The following is an 18,686-nucleotide window of genomic DNA, read 5'->3' as shown; positions in this document are numbered from 1 at the left end:
AATATATATTTTATATCATGGTATTGCGTTTTCAACTCATATATGAGCTTAAATAACAGCGAAACGGACATTAGACCTAAGAATAAATAAGATGTTTGACATTCGGTTTGTTTATTCAGAGGGTTCAGTTGACCGCACAAACAAAAAAGAAAAGAAATTTCACATTTACATGAAATTATAAATAACTCCAATTATAACACCAATGCCTTCCTTGCACAACTGGAATCAAGTCGTCAGTATGTCATATACCAACTCTGTTTAAGCCACAAAAATCAAACCATTTACAGTAAATAAAACCCATTAGCTAAGACAAAAGAACAGTCTACAATATTAAGACAACAGATGATTAATAAATTCAGTAGAGTCAAACTGAAAGCATGTTATTTCCATGTATTCAAATAACTCAACCCTTTGATGGGGATATATATACAACGTCTTAATCTTACAGAGTCCTTAGTAAATCACAAAATTCTCTTATCCATAACCAAGCACTTCAAAGTCTTTTTTTTTTCTTCTTTTTTTTGGCAGAACAACTATTTTTTAGAAAAGGAATCACCCTGTATTTGTTCTGAGTTTAAAACAAAATACCATAATGACCAAATTACACGCCACTGACGTTATGGCTTTGTAATACCACTTAAAATTAAATGCAATCATAATTTAGGGATAAAATGCAGCATAATATTAGCTTACCTTTTGTTTTACATTTTTTCTTTTTTGATGAGTCATAATGGTAATTCAAATAAAAATGCCAAGACAATTAGTCTTTTAAACAATTAGACTTTTTAAAAAAATAGAGCGACCGATCACTCTTCCAGCTGACTGACTTGGACAAAACGACTAAACCAAATGTAAAAGTTTCCAAATAAAGCAAAATGTCTTCAAATTATTTTCTTTTTTCCACAACAGGTGAAACACTTAAATGCTGTGAAACAAATCTTCTAAAGCAGGAAGTTCCATCTGTGTGATTATTACACAGCCAATTTCAAATAAAAAAAAAAAAAATACTGAATTTCTAATAAGGCAATAAAAACAAAATCATTGACTAGCAAACAGGTGACCTCCAGAACTAAGAGAAAAAAAAAATGTACGGCCAAATTGCACCTGACATGATGGTGATCTTTCGAGATAAAATAAATAAATACATCTATCTTATATGGGTATTAAGGCAATGCAGTGGCTTTTTTTCTTCGTCGTGCTCCTCAAGCCTGTTTGTGATCAAAAGTTCATACTTTACAGGTTTCTGAACATTGAAAATTACAACGTGGGAATTGGTTTGTAAAGATATGAATGATAAATAAAAACCCTAGCATCTTCAAACAACACTGCATCGTGTGCAGTAGCCTTAACGAAACGCGGAGATAATACACTGCACGTTCTATCATAAAATCATCACTCGCAGGGAGTTTTAAATGACCCTCCCGACTGAGCATACGTGCAGAAATATTACAGTCAGTGCAATGCTCAGATTAGGCTGCTAAAGAGATCCCATTATACATGGGAAAACATATCACTGGTGCCCAACAAAATTCATCAGCAGAGGAGAGAAAGACAGAGGGACAGGTACAAAGAAGTAGGTGAGGTTTGTGGTCCAGGACGTAGAGCACATCTACAGGATTAGTGAATATACGCTCTGTAGACTGCAGACATGTCATTGTCCGACTGGTCCAATGCTTTTGCCCTCTTGTACACCTGCAGAAGTACGAAATAATGCGTTATTTCAAATGGAAGCATAAGCCCAAATACATTTCTTTGTAGAAAAAACAATTAATGTTTTAATGACACGGTTAAAAGGAGTAGTTCACTTTCAGAACAAAAATTTACAGATAATTTACTCACCCCCTTGAAATTATGGGTTTTCAATAAAACATTTCAGGATTTTTCTCCATATAATGGACTTCTATGGTGACCCCGAGTTTGAACTTCCAAATTGCAACTTCAAAGGGCTCTAAACGATCCCAGCCAAGAAAAGAAGGGTCTTATCTATCAAAACGATGGGTTATTTTCTAAAAGAAATTACAATTTATATACTTTTTAACCACAAATACTTGTCTTGTCTAGCTTGGCAAAAAGAGCATTTGAGATTAAAAAGTATATAAGTTGTAAATGTTTTTCGAAAATAACCCATCGTTTCGTTAGATAAGACCCTTCTTCCTCGGCTGGGATCATTTAGAGCCCTTTGAAGCTGCATTTAAACTGCATTTTGGAAATTCAAACTCGGGGGCACCATAGAAGTCCATTATATGGAGAGAAATCCTGAAATGTATAACTGTAAATTTTTGTTGTGAAAGTGAACTACTCCTTTTATTTTAGCTGACAAAAAACACAACAATTCATTTGATATAATTTCGTAAAATAAATATATAAATTAAAAAACTTAAAAGGATAGTTCACCCAAAAATGAAAATTACTTTACTACCCTCTATTAGTTTACTACCCTCAAGCCATCCAAGGTGTATATGACTTTATTCTTTCAGACAAATAAAATCTGAGTTATATTAAAAAATGTCCTGAATCTTCCAAGCTTTATAATGGCAGTAGATGGGTGTTATTTTTCAGTAGTCTGAAAGAAGTCCAAGAAAGCGCATTCATCCATCCTAAAAAGTGTCCAAAAGGCTCCAAGGGTTAATAATGGCCTCCTGAAGCGAATAAATGTGTTTTTAAAAAAATGATCTATTATCATCTATAAAAAAATGTCCTGAATCTTCCAAGCTTTATAATGGCAGTGAATGGGTGTTATTTTTCAGTAGTCCGAAAGAAGTCCAAGAAAGCGCATTCATCCATCCTAAAAAGTATCCCAAAAGGCTCCAGGGGTTAATAATGGCCTCCTGAAGCAAATAAATGGTTTTTTTTAATTATCTATATTTAAAACTTTAAAAACAGTAAACAGACAAATGCAGAAGCGCAGAGGAGTGAGAATAACAAAACACTTGTCACGAATTAGAAGTACAAAATGAGGAATTGTAAAGATAAATGTCATAGGATTTCAATACGCCAAGAGACTGGTTTTCCTCTGCTAAACAAAGGAAACTTTCCTTCCTTTGCTCCTGTAAACAAACCTTGGGTTCTCGTGAGACTAGCATATTCTCACCGGAGCTTTTGCTATGCCTACGTCATCTGCTCTTCTATTGTTAACATGCATACTGAGATTACTGTTTAAAAAGTTTTAAACAGATATTTTTCCAACAAAAACGCATTGATTCATTTCAGGAGGCCTTTATTCACCCCCTGGAGCCATATGGGACTTTTTTTTGTCGGATGAATTCACTTTATTAGACTTTGAGAAAAAAAAAAAAAAACAGCCATTCACTGCCATTATAAAGCTTGGAAGAGCTAGGACATTTTTAATACAACTTCAATTGTATTCATCTGAAAGAAGTCAGTCATATACACATAGGATGGCTTGAGGGTAGTAAATCATGGGTAAATCATCAGGCAATTTTTCATTTCTGAGTGAACTATTCCTTAAAAAATTTTTTTTAAATGCTCATGTTAATTTAGGCATCACAACATTGTTTGTAACAAAAAAATTGCCATTTAATTTTGAGACTTGGTAGATTAACTATGTAGCTAATGAAGTATTAATTGTGATAATCCATTCAGTTACCAAATGCTGTCTTACCTCATTTGCAGCAGCTGCCATCGGTGTTGGATGATTAACCGAATCCCCCATTGAAATGGCTAATCTCAGATCTTTCTGAATATGTTTCAGGTAGTAATCTGGTTTGAAGTTGCCCTGCAAGATATCTGAGAAGAAACACAAATGTTAAAGGGGAAATTGGATGCAAAATTCAGTCTTAGCAGTGTGTGGACACAATGATTTATAAAAAAAAAAAAAAAAAAAAAAAACACAACATTCACTCCATTTTGATTTCCATATTGCCCAAGTCCCGCCCACGACCGCTGACGGACCGTACCATTTTGGAAATTTTCCAACCTCAGCCAGTCGCACGCTGTCCGCCATTTTCTCCGCGCTTGAGCAGCTATAGCGACAACAATGTCTCAATAAGCAATGAAGGCGTTTTGTAATTGGGATGTAAAAGTGAACAAGTCTTCATTTTCTCTTGACGTAAGAGCCAGTGAGGATGCAGTGGATTAGTTTTGTTTTTGATGGTAATGCACCACCAAATACACAAAAAAAAAGGGGGCGGGGTAAGCAGTAGCTCATTATCATTTAAAGGTGCCATAGAATGCATTGAGAGAATATTTAAAATTGTTCTCTGATATCTACATAGAAGGTATATGGCATAGGAAAGGGCAAAAAATCTCCAGAAATGGTTTTACAGGTCCATTTACAACCCTAGGATTTGCCCCTACAATAAAAGGCTCTGTTTTTGCCTTATTTGGAAGCTTCGTGAATATTAATGAGCTCTGCTCTGATTGGCTGTTTCACAGAGCTCAATAGCTCGCACATGGATAAAAATATATATTTAATTAGGAGCTCTAGCCACTTTTAATATGCGGTTTGTTGAATCTGCCATTTTGAATCGCGGACAGTTTAGTCTGATTACTGTGATGCATGTGCTCTGTGTAAAGTTACAATGCAGAGACACAAGTACTTACCACACAAGTTGAGCTGCTTGTCAGTGATTCTCCAGATCTATAAATCATTCGCCATCATCAGGCAGTTATTTCTCCATCATTCACCATCATCAGAGCAGTCATCTCTCTGTTTATGTGGTAAGTGAAATCCTATGTATTGCTATGTAACAGGCTAGCGCTAGCATTAAGCTAACTGTGTCCCTTGAGTGACTCGCCTTGTTTAACTGATGTGCTGACATTACCGATGATTGGGTAATGCAAATGTTGGAGGCGTAACTATTAACGATCTCGGCTGTAACACCGACTGTTTCGTAACAGTCGGGTATATGTTGGAATTGACCTATTTTTCGGTGGTCTTTTGCAAATACTAGATTTATATAAGGAGGAGGAAACGATGGTGTTTGAGACTCAAGGTAAGTCATGTCCATGTACTGAACTGTTATTATTTAACTATGCCAAGGTTAATTCAGTTTTCCATTCTATGGCACCTTTAAAGACACATGCACATAAATGGCTCGCTGTGAACACAGAGCTGCTTTTGACGAGGTAAAAACAGTGTTGTTTTACACAACCATTGATGAATTTTTTACCAAAGTATGTTGCAGACATTTCATGAAGACCCTGAAGAATCATACAAACTTGTGGAAAATGGGCATCCGATGTCCACTTTAAATAAATAAGCTCAATTCTATTATCATTTTAATAGCTCCAAAAGTTAAACTGTCATAATGTGTTGCCTTCTAGATTCTAATAGTCACAGTTTCCACAGTTTTGCAACAGTTCTGTAACATTCCCTGGAAAAATTGCACAATAAATGTCTAAGGAGGCATTTGGGTAAACACTATTTGACATTAAGAGCAAAGGTTATGATCTCCAAGCAGCACAATATGAGACTCAAGATTTAAAAGCAAACTCAAATCTACCAACACATAAAACATAGTATGGATAGACTACTATTTAGAACTTAAATGTTAACAAAAAACCTACTCTGGCATTTCTGGTCCACAAACGTGCTTGCCATTTGTCCTTGGCAAAGGATATCCAAGAATGTTTGTTGTGACTGTCCCGTGGCCTGCGCCAAGGTCAATCCCTCTGCGATGGTTGCCATGAAACTGCCTTGAACCATGTTAAGGATCAGCATCATTCTTGCAGCATTTCCTGGTTCCCCTGCTTTAGTGGAAAAGACAAAGTTAATATCATGTGGAAACATGCAACATCAACCTTATACACTGAAAGGTTGTAGTACCTATGAAGAAAGACGTCTTCCCCATTGCTTGGAAGCAGCTGCTACAGTCTTCATAAACACTGCGGTCTCCTGCAGCAACAATGACCAGCATACCTTCATTGGAAAGCTGCTGACTGCCTGAAACTGGAGCTTCTAGGAATCTACCGCCTCTGGATGTGATGACCTACAGATTCAAATGAACCTTAGTTATGGATTTCCTGAGGTTATGCTACGAAATACCTATTTGGATAATGTTGGTTACCTGTGCGAGCTCTGTGATGGTTTCTGGATCAACGGTTGACATCTCTACGTAACATTTGCCTGGTCTGATTCCTTGTAGGACTCCACTAGGACCTAACACAAGCTGAACAAAAATAAGACTGTATATGTAAACCAAAGAAAGAGCAGCTTGACAGATTGAAAACAAAGAGCCATTTACAAAACATTGACCTACATCTCTGGCAGCTTTTGGGTCTGATACACAGGAAAATGTGATATCGCACATGGACACGACTTCTGCAGGTGTTCTTCCTAATCTGGCACCTTCTTGGATGAACAAATCACACTGCCGAATAAAAAAAAAAGAAAAAAAAAGTTGTAAACAAATCATTCAAACACTTAGTGTAACATCAGAAGCAACCATATTTGAACAATTGTGATTGTACCTTTTCTGCCGTGCGATTCCAAACAGTCACAACATGCCCCATCTTTAACAAATTAGAAACCACACCACTTCCCATCAGTCCTAGTCCAAGGAACCCTATCCTGTTGTGAATTCAAATAAATCATATTACAAACATTGCAGGTATTATAGCATACTTACTGATTTAAGTGAATGATTTAATTGGTTTGACAAATGTGAGGCTCACGCCATACTGGTCACACAATATTTTTTTGATTTACTAAAAAAAAAAAACAGCCCATAACAGTCATTTGTTTGTGAATCAGACTATACTGGTAGCAAAGTGCACTTGTTTTTGCATGCAGCCAGAAAAAAAAATCATAAGTCAGCAAAATATAGTGGCATCCGCAGGACAGAAAGTACTGTACGAATGCAAACGCAGATTACTTGAAAAACAACAACAAAAAACCTTCACTGTGATCACAAGGGTGAAAAAAGCTAAAAATATCAATATTAGATGAAAAATCTATTCAATAACAAAAGTTGTCTCAGCAACTAAGCCTGTTTAGGTAATTAGGCAAAAAAGGTAATTGTGGCTTTTATCTTACAATTCTGACCTTTTTAGAATTGTGATCTATAAACAAAAAGCAATTTTGGCTTTTTTTCTACTCGCAATTGCGAGTTACTAAGTCACAATTTAAGATATGAATTTGCAATTGACATTTTTCCCCTCAGAATTCGAGAACTATCCTCAGAAATGTGTGATAATTCAGTTTTGACTTTTTTCCCCTCAGAATTGCGTGATATAAAGTCACAATTTTAACTTTTTTCCCCTCAGAATTACGTAAAAATACTCACAATTTTAACTTTTTCCCCTCAGAATTACGTAAAAATACTCACAATTTTAACTTTTTCCCCTCAGAATTATGTAAAAATACTCACAATTTTTACTTTTTTCCTCAGAAATCAGTGATATAAACTCACAATTGACTTTTTTCCCCTCAGAATTGCGTGATATAAACTCATAATTTTAACTTTTTTCCCCTCAGAATTATGTAAAAATACTCACAATTTTTACTTTTTTCCTCAGAATTCTGTGATATAAACTAGGGATGCACCGATCCGTATCGGCCGATCACTTGCGCGTTTTGTCAGTAAAGCCGGTTCTGTAATCAGCGGTAAATGCCATCAGGTGCGTGATTTCACGTTGAGCCGTATATACTACACACAGCCGTTGTTCACTGACGAGCTGCGCACATTCACACTGATAATGAACATTGATTTGTGCAGCTCGTCGGTAAACAACGGCTGTGTGTAGTATATACGGCTCGATTCGGATCGGTGCATCCCTAATATAAACTCACAATTGACTTTTTTCCCCTCAGAATTGCGTGATATAAACTCCCGATTTTGACTTTTTTCCTCAAATGCGAGATATAAACTTGCAGTTTTTACTTTTTTCCTCAGAAATGCGTGATATAAACTCCCAATTTTGACTTTTTTCCTCAGAATTCTGAGATATAACCTTGCAATTGACTTTTTCCATCAGAAATGCGAGATATAAACTCTCAATTGCAAATTACAAAGCCAGAATTCCAGATAGAAACTCGCAATTGGCGTTTTTCTCCTCAGAATTCAAGATAAATTCGCTGTTTTGACTTTTTCCCCTCAAAATTGCGTAATATAAACTCACAATTGCAAGTTAAACTCAGAATTTAAGATATAAACTCACAATTGACTTTTTTCACCTCAGAAATGCAATTGCGAGTTATGTGCAAGTGCAGTGAATTGTCCACTATAAACTGGCAATTCTAAGAAAATTGCGAGCCTAATTTATCAGTGACCTAAAATGGTGAGATCCAAAATAAAACTGTATTTCCTGAATTTCAATGTGGTCTCAGTGATTTGGACCCCCACTTTTTCTGACCACTAAAAACAAAATCCTTTATTACCTTTTGTCTGTAGGTGTGATGCTGCCGTTGATGGCTGTGCTGTCTGCTGCTTGAATAGACGTTGATCCTGTGTCCTTTTCAATTAGAAAACAGAGTATTATTAAAATTACCAAGCAATGCTAAACGGCAAAATAGCCGGTTAAAGAAGAAACCAAAAAGTTGAGAAATCCCATAAAGCGCTCACCTCTTCAACTATCTTTAATCGTTTGGTGATGGGCTCCATTGATGAAGCTGGCTGTAAGGAAAAGGGAAATTTTCTTGTAAATCAAAGTTAGTGCAGCAGATTAATTTTAGATTTAGCACTCAAAGGATCCTAGATACACACAAAGGTGAAAACACCAAGTACAGAGCCAGGGGAGGAAAACCAGGTGGAAACCTTTTGGCCCAACAGTCACAAATGATCTTAAGTGCACGTTATTCATTGCTCTGTCGGCTTCCAGTAAGGATTGCACTTATATTATCCGCTGCTGTCATGTCACGCGGGTCTTTCTGCCATATCTGATGTGGGAGCCAGGAGCGAAGCCAGTGTTAGGAACTGAAAATCAAGTTATCATGCTCAGCCACATGCTCCGTTTCAGTTTAACTGAAACTTATACAGGGCAAGAAAACGGCTGACGCAGCCTAAATGAACATTTTTGAGAAAGGCCTCAGGCATTTAAGATCTCAGTGTCTCCTTTCTGGAGATGCAATTTTAAGATCAATTCGTTTCTGACTGTGGTGCCTGAAAGCAAAAAGGCAAGAGGAGAAGCAAGAAGGAAATGTTCCTCCGAAGAGGAAGTGCCAAGAGGAAAGGAAGAGTCATTTAAACAGTTTGTAGGTACGACTGGCACATGAACAAAAGCACAAGAGTATTTTGGCTGGGTGTCTTTGCTGGCCGAAAACAATCTTTTTCCTCCAATCAATTATTCAGACACACTAGCGTGTAACAAACTCTGCAACCATAGCCAGAGTCCAAAATTAACTTTTCGCCACACCTATGGCCATAAATATTTTTTACTGCCCGTTTATTTTAAACGTCAATTAACATTTATTTTTGACCACAATTATGATCAAAAAAACTTTTTTCCTGACAGTATTGTTTCAGTGGTCTATTAAAAGAGTAGCTCCATTCCAGAACAAACATTTACAGATAATTTACTCACCCCCTTGTCATCAAAAAAATGTAAAATAGTGATGTAGGACAATTTAAGTTGAAGAAGAAAATGAGATGGGAGTTTTTCTACATACCTTAACTATATTGACTCGGATTACACAGACTACGTATGCGCATCGCAGAGACAAGAGGAGCATTTGATGTTAAAAAGTATATAAATTGTCAATTTGAAAATGACCAATTGTTTCGCTAGACAAGACCCTTCTTTCTCAGCTGGGAAGCTGTATTTAAACTGCATTTTGGAAGTTCAAACTTGGGGGCACCATTCAAGTCCACTATATGAAGATAATTCCTGAAATGTTTTCCTCGAGAAACAATTTCTGAAGAAAGACAGACATGAACATCTTAGATGACAAAGGGGCGAGTAAATTATCTGTAAATTTTTGTTTTGAAAGTGAAGGGTTGTATCAGCGATTTCTAGCCTAAAACATAAAGTGTCAATTTCAGCTGACCTTTCTTCGCGATCCGCTCGCTGCCTGCCCCATAAATTGTCTGTGAAAAAAACGCGTCTCTCTGGCCAGCCTAGGGTCCGAGATGTGCCAAAAAAACAATCGGCGCTATCAACCTTTCCACAGATAATCAAACAGTGTTCCAACCAATCAGCGTCAGGGGTTTGGTGTTGTGGACATTCCTACTGGTGCAGGGATGTGAGGGAGGCGGAGCGAAAGTCCACAACACCAAACCCCTGACGCTGATTGGTTGGAACACTGTTTGTTTATGTGTGGAAAGGTTGGTAGTGCCGATTGTTTTTTTGGCATATCTCGGACCCTAGGCTGACCAGAGAGACGCGGTTTTTTCACAGACAATTTATGGGGCAGGCAGCGAGCGGATCGTGATGAAAGGTCAGCTGAATTTGACACTTTATGTTTCAGGCTAGAAATCGCTGATACAACCTTGAACTAAACCTTTAATTATCACCCCACTTTTTAAGCACATAACAGTCTTTTTTATCCAAAAGTAAAATTGTAAAAAATATTGTTATTAGTACCTTTTAAAAGTTTGGGGTCCGTAAGATTTAAAATGTTTTCTACGACACGCGTTCACGAAAGCACCTTGTTTGCAAGCAGGGAAATACTCTTGTGAACACTTGTCATAGATTGACATGTAAGAGAAGAAATTGTTGAATAAAGTTGTTATTTGTGTTTACTTTTGTGTGGAAACTATTTTAACATAGAGAGACATAGAGTCAGAAAGATCTCGGATTTCATTAAATATCTTAATTTGTGTTCTAAAGATGAATGAAGGTCTTTCGAGTTTGGAATGACATGAAGGCAAGTAATTAATGACAGAATTTTCATGTTTGGGTGAACTATCACTTTATCATGTCCTTGATGAATAAAAATATTATTTTCTTTCAAACAATAAATCTTATTGATCCCAAACTTGTTAAAACTCCCAAAGAGTTAATTTTGGACTCTGACCACAGCCAAGACGAAGACCTTGCACAAAATCATAACGTCGAGTACATGTCAGCTCACAATCTCTGAGGATCAACCAATAAGCTCAACATTGTCTGTTCTGTTAAGTAAAATTCAGTACAACTGCCATGCTGCAGATACAGCCGACTAGCATTGCCAGAAGCAGTTTGGGGGGAGGAAATTATTCAGAAATTTTATTAGAGCAGCCATTGTGTGCAATGTGCAAGAGACAGGGGTAAGGTTGCACTAACTAGAAAATCATTCAGCATCCCAGCAAAAAGTCTCCTTACCTTCTCAGACTGGCTGAGCAGAAAGTGATGAAAATGTGGGTCATCCTTTACTGGCTATAATGGAAGAGAGTTAAATTGGAAACTATTCCCCAAAGAGACTTACTGACCTGATAGTTGTTTAATCTGCAACTAATTACAGCAACATGGTGAGAGGTGAAACTATACAGTGCAATGCTTGCATACTGAAAAATGGTGTTTTCACACCAGCCGTGCAGCTGCTATGAAAATTCACAGCTGTAACTGCACTGAAATCAGCCTGTGGGTAAGTCTTACTGGTAACAAAAAGGGCATATGTGCAGATCCCATAAAAGTGCAGAAACAAACTGTGAATGTAACCTACACTGCTCTCCCATTTGAATCCTGATACTGTTCCAGCGACCAGCCGTCGTACAGAGGATGGCTCTGGGTCAGAATCAGTCTGTTCCTTAAGGGAAAGAGAGACACATTCACCATGTGTACAGACCTAAAGAAACAAAGCCCTAAAATAGCTGCATCTCAATCCAGTCAAAATATGGCCAGGCGGATACACTGCAAAAGATGACATCAGGCTCAATGAACGGGTGGGTCCCGCTTGACAAATCCACCTCTAAAACATACAATTGCACAGCAGGTGCAACAGCAAATGGCCCTACCAAAGGACTTTGATGTAGCTGACAAAAAAAAAAACGTGTTGGGTTATGACCTAACCCTTCCTCTCCACAATGGTATTTAATGGCAAAGCATTATCTTCCAACCTTGTCCGACGAGCCACCCTTGAAGGCATCTTCATCATCTTCTTCAATGATCTTCATTGGTTTAGCTGCTTTACGGCCTTTATCTGACTTGCTTTTGTCATCAGAGTGTGACTGTAAAACAAACACAACGTGAGGAATTATTTCTGAAATACTACCTGGTGAATTTGAAAGAACCTGCTCAAACCTGCAGCCTTTCATCCAAGAGACACTTTTTACCTCAAAATTACAATTTACTCACTCATAATGTTCCATACCCATAAGACTACTTTGTCACCATTTTGTTAACAGTTTTGATGCCCACTTACCTCCATTGTACAGACCAACAAAACAATGAGACATTTCGAAAAATATCTTACTTTTGCATTGTACAAAAGAAAATCATACAAGTTTGGAACCACTTGAGGTGAGTTGAAGGATTAGTGCACTCCTGAATGAAAATTTCCTGACAATTTACTCACACCCATGTCATCCAAATTGTTCATGTCTTTCTGTCTTCAGTCAAAAAGAAATTAAGGTTTTTGAGGAAAACCTTACAGGATTTGTCTCCATATAGTGGACTTAAATGGGGATCAGCAGGTTGAAGGTCCAAATAGCAGTTTCAATGCAGCTTCAAACGGCTCTACATGATCCCAACCAAGAAATAAGGGTCATATAAAAAATAAAAATGTAAATACTTAACCACAAATGTTCATCAAGTGCTAGCTCTGCGTTGGAAAGGTCACGCGTGACGTAGACAGAAGCACCGACCCAGTGTTTACGAAGCGAATGTGCAAACAAGTCAAACGCCCTTTACAAAAAAGGTAAAACAACAATGTCAGACGATTTTGAAGTTGGGGGAGAAAATGAGAGTTTTTCGCCCTACCCTTCCTTTCTGAACCAAAGTACACAGACTAGAACTAACCACGTTTGACTTTTCCTGTGACTAGGGCTGGGCGGTACACCGGTGTCATAGTCAGCACCGGTGTGACATTGCGCCACGACATGGATTTTCTAATACCGTCAATACCGTAATAAATCAATTATGTGCCTCGAACGGCTGCATTTACATCAATAATAGCTCATTCTAAATAATAAGGCATTAAATTTTCTTCAAATGTTCAGTTGTGGTCTGAATACCTGTCCTTATACTATATATATTGCTGTAAATAAAAAAGTAAAACATATTCGTATCAGCTTTGCAGGTGGAAGGTAAAAGGGGAGTGGCCATTAAACGACTGGTGAAACATCGTGAAGAAAGGTCAGGCCTGTAGCCTATACCAGGGGCGGACTTTTCCCTGTCGGCCGGCCGAAGGATTTTTACACAGCGGATCACAAATTGAACAGGCGCGAGGCGAACTAATATTGTATATAATTTTAGCACTTTCAATATGCAGGGTATAGAAATCGCTTTTAAATGAGTGCTCGCGCTGTTTACTTTTACTTTCGATTTTGCGATAACGCACACTCTGTGTAAACGGAGCAGCACATCTTTTAACAGATATTTGTCAGTGAGTACAAGATTGCAGTAAATCCACCAGTCTATTTTTGTCGTCTCTCTTTACTTTCAACCCGTGATCATTCAATCATTTTAGTTTTCTCATATTCGCCATCCTTATCAAAATGCTTATTATGGATGCGAAAATGCAGAAAATCAAACAATCTGAATTTTTTTATGACGGATTAAAGATTCAGAGGCAGTGTGTAAACTCGATTAACATAACCTGTATTTTTTTTTAACGTGCAAAAATCTCGGACGAAAATTTCGTACTCATGTGTGCAATGACATCAACTCCAGCAGCTCGTGTTGGATGCAGGGTTGCCAAGTCCGCGTTTTTCCCCACAGAATTGGTCTACTTTTAAACTGTTGCTATGGGTTGATTTCCCCCAGTTATTTAAAGGTTTTAAATATTGCAGAAATTAAATTTCAATAAAAAATAATTTTTGTTTTGTTGTACACTGTTAAGTAAGATCTTTAGGTTTTTTGCAAAATAAATATGTTGAGAATGCATAATACTCTCCCATGTCTCTTTTTGATAAGGATACCTACCATTTACTTATTATATTATAAAAATATTAACTTTATTCACATACTAAAGGGACAGGACAGGCTATTCCTCCCAAAATGCACCAAAAAAAGTAATACCGTGATATTATACCGTCACCGTTCAAAAGATGAAAAATACCGTGATATTTAGGGATGCACCGATCCGAATCGGCCGATCATGCTTGTGATCGGCCGATACGGATCGGTGCATCCCTAGTGATATTAATTTTAGGTCGTATCGCCCACCCCTACCTGTGACTAAGCAATGCATGAAGTCCTAGACACGCATCGCAGATCTAGTGCAAGATGAGCATTTGTGGATACAAAAGTACATACATTTATTTTTAATGACTGATCGTTTCAGATAAGACCCTTATTCCTCTGCTGAGATCGTGTAGAGTCCTTTGAAGCTGCACTGAAACTGCAATTTGAGCTTTCAACCCGCTGATCCCCATTGAAGTCCACTATATGGAGAAAAATCCTGGAATGTTTTACTCAAAAACTTTAAATTTCTTTTTGATTGAAGACAGAAAGACATGAACATGAATTATCAGGAATTTTTTTATTTAGGAGTGAACTAATCCTTTAAGGCAGTCATTCCCAAAGGCGGGGTCCCCACAAGTGGGTCGCGGGAGATTTTGTATGGGTCGCCAAGTCGAGCACTATTTTTCAGTGCGCTATATACTCTTGATTAAAATTTATATGTGTAGTTCACCTATTAGCCGCACGAGGGAGCTCGTCGTTTTCTTCTGCTTTCTTTTTTTGTTGTTGTTCTTTAGCTGCGCCCTGCATCGCCTGTTTCATACTCCGACTGCAGTGCGTATGCGTTGCGTATTTTTCCCCCCACCCATGTTAACGGATTGGAGCGTTCACACTGCACGCGGTTGCAGTCCGGCAGTGCGTCCCAGAAGCAGTGCGTTTGCAGCAGAGCAGCGATTGTTTCGGCAGAGTCTATTTTTTGCTGTGCTGCAAGCGCTGCATGTGCTGAATTAAAGTGACAGCGCATTGTTCGCTGTAAAAATGAACATGTATTGACACGAAAATGTCCCATAAATGCATATAAATGAAGTCCACTGTTTCACAGTCAACACGTGGCTTTTTGGCTAGGTTTAAAATAAGGAGAAGTGCAGTTTTAAAGAAAAAGGCAACATAATACGTGCACTTGTCCAGGTAGAAAAGTTATTTTAAGGATTGTTTTTAATAAAGATTTAGTGCGAAAGAAAAGCATGAGAGCCGACTGTTTCTGTCTGTGGTAAGTTTTAATTAAAATATTTTTGAAAGTCCAATTTCAATTAGAAAAGGAAGCTATAGCCTCCCTATGTTGTGTTTAAATGTGTTGCAACTTGCTTGAGCAACTTAATATACAAATCTAGAAGTCAAGTGCATTGAATAATACGTTGTTTTTTATTGAATTTAAACGTGAATATGTCTGTTATTGTATTAGTTTACTGTGATAAAAGAGGATCACAATGCTGAAAAAGCACTTTTGGATTTGAAATCAAAATAACAGATAAATATTGTGTTTGTGGTAAACAGCATTTTCTGCAAATCTGCATTTTACTTAAATAAAAAAAAAAGTGCTTTGTCAAATATCTGTATCTCTTTTAAATAGTTAAGTGGAAGCATGACCTTAAAAATGGTCATACATATTTTGTTAATGCACAAATTATCTTCGTGATATATGAACTATATGGGCCTAATGTTTATTGGGTCACAAGGATTTATCGACTTCAAAATGTGGGTCCCCAGAAAAAAAGTTTGGGAAACACTGCTTTAAGGTATGCATTTTCATCAATCCGATCAGAAGTAAACAGTGCCACATAAAGGTGTAAACAAAGTCTAAAACATTCAGAGCTTGTTCATTTTTCACACAAAGCAGATTGCTTTTGTAGTGTAGATGCTCATGTGAATACGTGCATCAACAAAATATTGTCTAATGACTTACTACGTAATCATTGTGGAACGTGTTGTGAGAAGGCGCACTAAAAGTAGCGATTCAAACTTTGCTTTGCTGAGTTATGATCAAATCACAGCTGCTTCTTTATCCTTTTCATTTAGTTAACTTCCTGATTGCTTAGTCTTTCAGTCAATGGCAACTATGCGACGCACACAAAAGCGATGTACAATGTGACAAAATAAGCGGAAATCTGAACAGAAGTGGTCACAGGAGAGGCATTTAAAGGGATAGTTCACCAAAAAATGAAAATTCTATCATTAATTACTCACTTTCATGTCGTTCCAAACTGGTAAGACCTTCGTTTATCTTCAGAACACAAATTAAGATAATTTTAATGAAATCCAAGAGCTTTCTGACCCTTTTCTAGACAGCAAGGGTCCTACCACAGTCAAGGTCCAGAAAGGTACCAAGAACATTGTTAAAATAGTGACATCAGTGGTAATTTTACAAAGCTACGAGAATACTTTACATGCGTGAAAAACTAAAACATCCTTACTGCGTTTCTGTGCCTAGACCATGGTAGGACCCTTGCTGTCTATGCAGGGTCAGAAAGCTCTCAGATTTCATCAAAAATATCTTAATTTGGGTTTGGAACAACATGAGGGTGCATAATTAATGACAGAAATTTCATTTTGGGGTGAACTAACCCTTTAAAGTACAGTTGTACCAGCTAAAAAAAAAATTGTGCGCCTCAGCTGACCTCTTGTGATCAGATCACGGAAAAGCCAAGGTGGAAAACATGACCACAAGTTTGTGAACCTACTAACCTGATCTTTCCCCTTGGCCTTCTTTAGGTACTCCTCAACTGCATCAACAGCCTGTTGGAAGCGCTTGCCTTTGTTTATCTTGATCATCTCCTCTTTGTGGGGGTGGTAAGGCTTCAGCTGCTCTACCTTTATCCAGGCGCTGAAAGGGCAAAGCATATCGAAAGTCAACATCTGCCTGGTTTAACCTCTTAAATCCTCTGCAAACAAGAGGAAGCAATGGGAAAAGACTACGATTGTCACGGTACTCACTGATCTTCAGTTCCAAAAAACTTGACGAAGAAACATTTTTTGCCTCTTGGCTTTTTCAGATCCTTCGGAGGACTGACAACCTGAAAACACCATTGTGGGGTTAGTATGTAACAACCAAACACAATATCCAAAAAAATCTGATGATACGGTAGCTGTATCTCAAACTCAGTGAACTGTCTACATTTAATTTAAAGCATTCTTGCTTTGATTTTAATAAAAGCAACCAAAAACACTTTCTGAATAGTTATGTTAGTTCACTAGGTTTTGAAAACAGCCGGCGACTTCGACCTCTATATTTAAAAGCCAACAGCTGACCTCAGAAAAACAACAGCAGTTCAACTCAATCGTTTACATGAAAACATCTTACCTTTCCTGGCCAAGGTGGATAGCGTCCAAGCTTACCCCTGAAATGCATATTGAAACGACAAGTTAGTATTTCACATAAAACGCGACTGAAATGAGCGTTTATTAAAGATCTGATGCCTCGAAACAAGCTAGCTAGTGTATAGCGTAACCCGTTTCGACCCCATCACCAAACTGCCCTCCTAACTGCACTGAAGCTTGTATTAAATTCATTGTTTATATAATTACACACCTAAACGTAACGTTAAACACACTAACATCACGTGTTTTCCACAAAAAGCATATAAAGTAATCGTTAGCTTGTATGCTAAGCTCTCACAAGCCTGCTGCTCAGTTTTTGGCTTGACGACACATAAACTGGGCCATATGTTAGATTTTTACCAAAACATTTTATTCCAGCCACGACAAAATGGCGTTCACCTGCACGAAGTAATATTCAAACCTGATGTGAAATTAAATGGTAAAAAGTTACAATTGTTATCTTACCAAACCAGATCCCCGATCCTTAGATGCACGGTCGCCATCTTAAACTGTTAGTGAGAAACGTCGCACTGAATGCAGGGAATGAACACACCCACTACACCCATCAACCCCTACTAGCGAGCAACGACGCGACGAAGTAGTACGCACTTGTACCATTAATCAAGGAGGTTGTTACTACGAGCGTTGTAGTTTCGCTAGTCACTCACTAGCAGTGAAAATAGGGACACTGACCTGCTTAATAGCAGGTTCTGGAAAAGTTTATACTTAGTTTCTCCAGTGGGAGTTCAGAGAGCCAACTCGAATAGAGATATATGTGAACCCGGAGCAAAACCAGTCTTAGTAGTATATTTGTTCCAATAGCCAGAAATACATTGTAGTGGTCAAAATGATCGATTTTTCTTTTATGCCAAAATTCATTAGGATATTATTAGGGTCATTCTTCATTTATGGTGGCCAGTAGCTTCCCTACTTTACAACAGTTAAAATTAACTTTAAATAAAATGTTCGCATGTTTGTATTCTGTAGGATAAACATAATTTGTGCACGGTTAATAGTTACATTTTTGTTTTAAAATACATATTTAATTGAGTTTGAAAGATTGCATTTGTAACAAAATATGCATGTTCCAGCCATACCTCAGAGAGTTATCGTGGAATGGAATTGCAATGTAACATTTTTAACACAAATAAAGTGGTTATATTGTGAATATAGATTTTATTTAACATGTATAATTTTATTAAATAGTTTTAAAAATACATATTATGTTTTAAAATACATATTTAACTGAGTTTGAAAGATTGCATTTGTAATAAAATATGCATGTTCCAGCCATACCTCAGAGAGTTATCATGGAATGTAATTGCAATATAACATTTTTAAACACAAATAAAGTGGTTATATTGTGAATA

The 18,686-nt window shown here is 37.4% G+C and overlaps 1 protein-coding gene across 3 annotated transcripts; it reads right to left on the bottom strand.

Annotated features, from left to right (window-relative positions):
- Positions 1 to 87: 87 nt before the first annotated feature.
- On the bottom strand, positions 88 to 17,881 carry glyr1 (glyoxylate reductase 1 homolog (Arabidopsis)). Of its 3 annotated transcripts, XM_073839316.1 has the most exons (16): positions 17,782 to 17,881; positions 17,300 to 17,336; positions 16,933 to 17,012; positions 16,684 to 16,822; positions 11,937 to 12,047; positions 11,543 to 11,626; positions 11,203 to 11,256; positions 8,526 to 8,576; positions 8,342 to 8,415; positions 6,433 to 6,532; positions 6,222 to 6,332; positions 6,030 to 6,131; positions 5,789 to 5,951; positions 5,530 to 5,712; positions 3,623 to 3,747; positions 88 to 1,692 (listed from the first exon to the last, which is right to left on the bottom strand). In XM_073839316.1, exons 1-16 carry the CDS (start codon positions 17,817 to 17,819, stop codon positions 1,618 to 1,620), a joined length of 1,527 nt encoding a protein of 508 aa, XP_073695417.1. In that variant the 5' UTR covers positions 17,820 to 17,881; the 3' UTR covers positions 88 to 1,617. The 3 variants fall into 3 exon arrangements, with proteins under 3 accessions (XP_073695417.1, XP_073695418.1, XP_073695419.1); XM_073839317.1 differs by lacking the exon at positions 11,203 to 11,256; XM_073839318.1 differs by lacking the exons at positions 11,203 to 11,256; positions 11,543 to 11,626.
- Positions 17,882 to 18,686: the final 805 nt, after the last annotated feature.

Source organism: Garra rufa, chromosome 1 (assembly GCF_049309525.1).
Source record: "Garra rufa chromosome 1, GarRuf1.0, whole genome shotgun sequence".
NCBI classification, from domain to species: Eukaryota; Metazoa; Chordata; class Actinopteri; order Cypriniformes; family Cyprinidae; genus Garra; species Garra rufa.
The sequence above is the reverse complement of the archived record's forward strand: the minus strand, read 5'-3'. Positions and strand labels throughout refer to the sequence as shown.

Excerpts from the sequence above, each read along its gene's own strand:
- glyr1 (XM_073839316.1), bottom strand. The coding sequence starts at position 17,819 with ATGGCGACCGTGCATCTAAGGATCGGGGATCTGGTTTG. Across the intron at positions 11,257-11,542 it reads GATTCAAATGGGAGAGCAGT|CCAGTAAAGGATGACCCACA; the intron begins GTAGGTTACATT and ends CTTCCATTATAG. Across the intron at positions 8,577-11,202 it reads TGCTCAGCCAGTCTGAGAAG|CCAGCTTCATCAATGGAGCC; the intron begins GTAAGGAGACTT and ends TTTTCCTTACAG.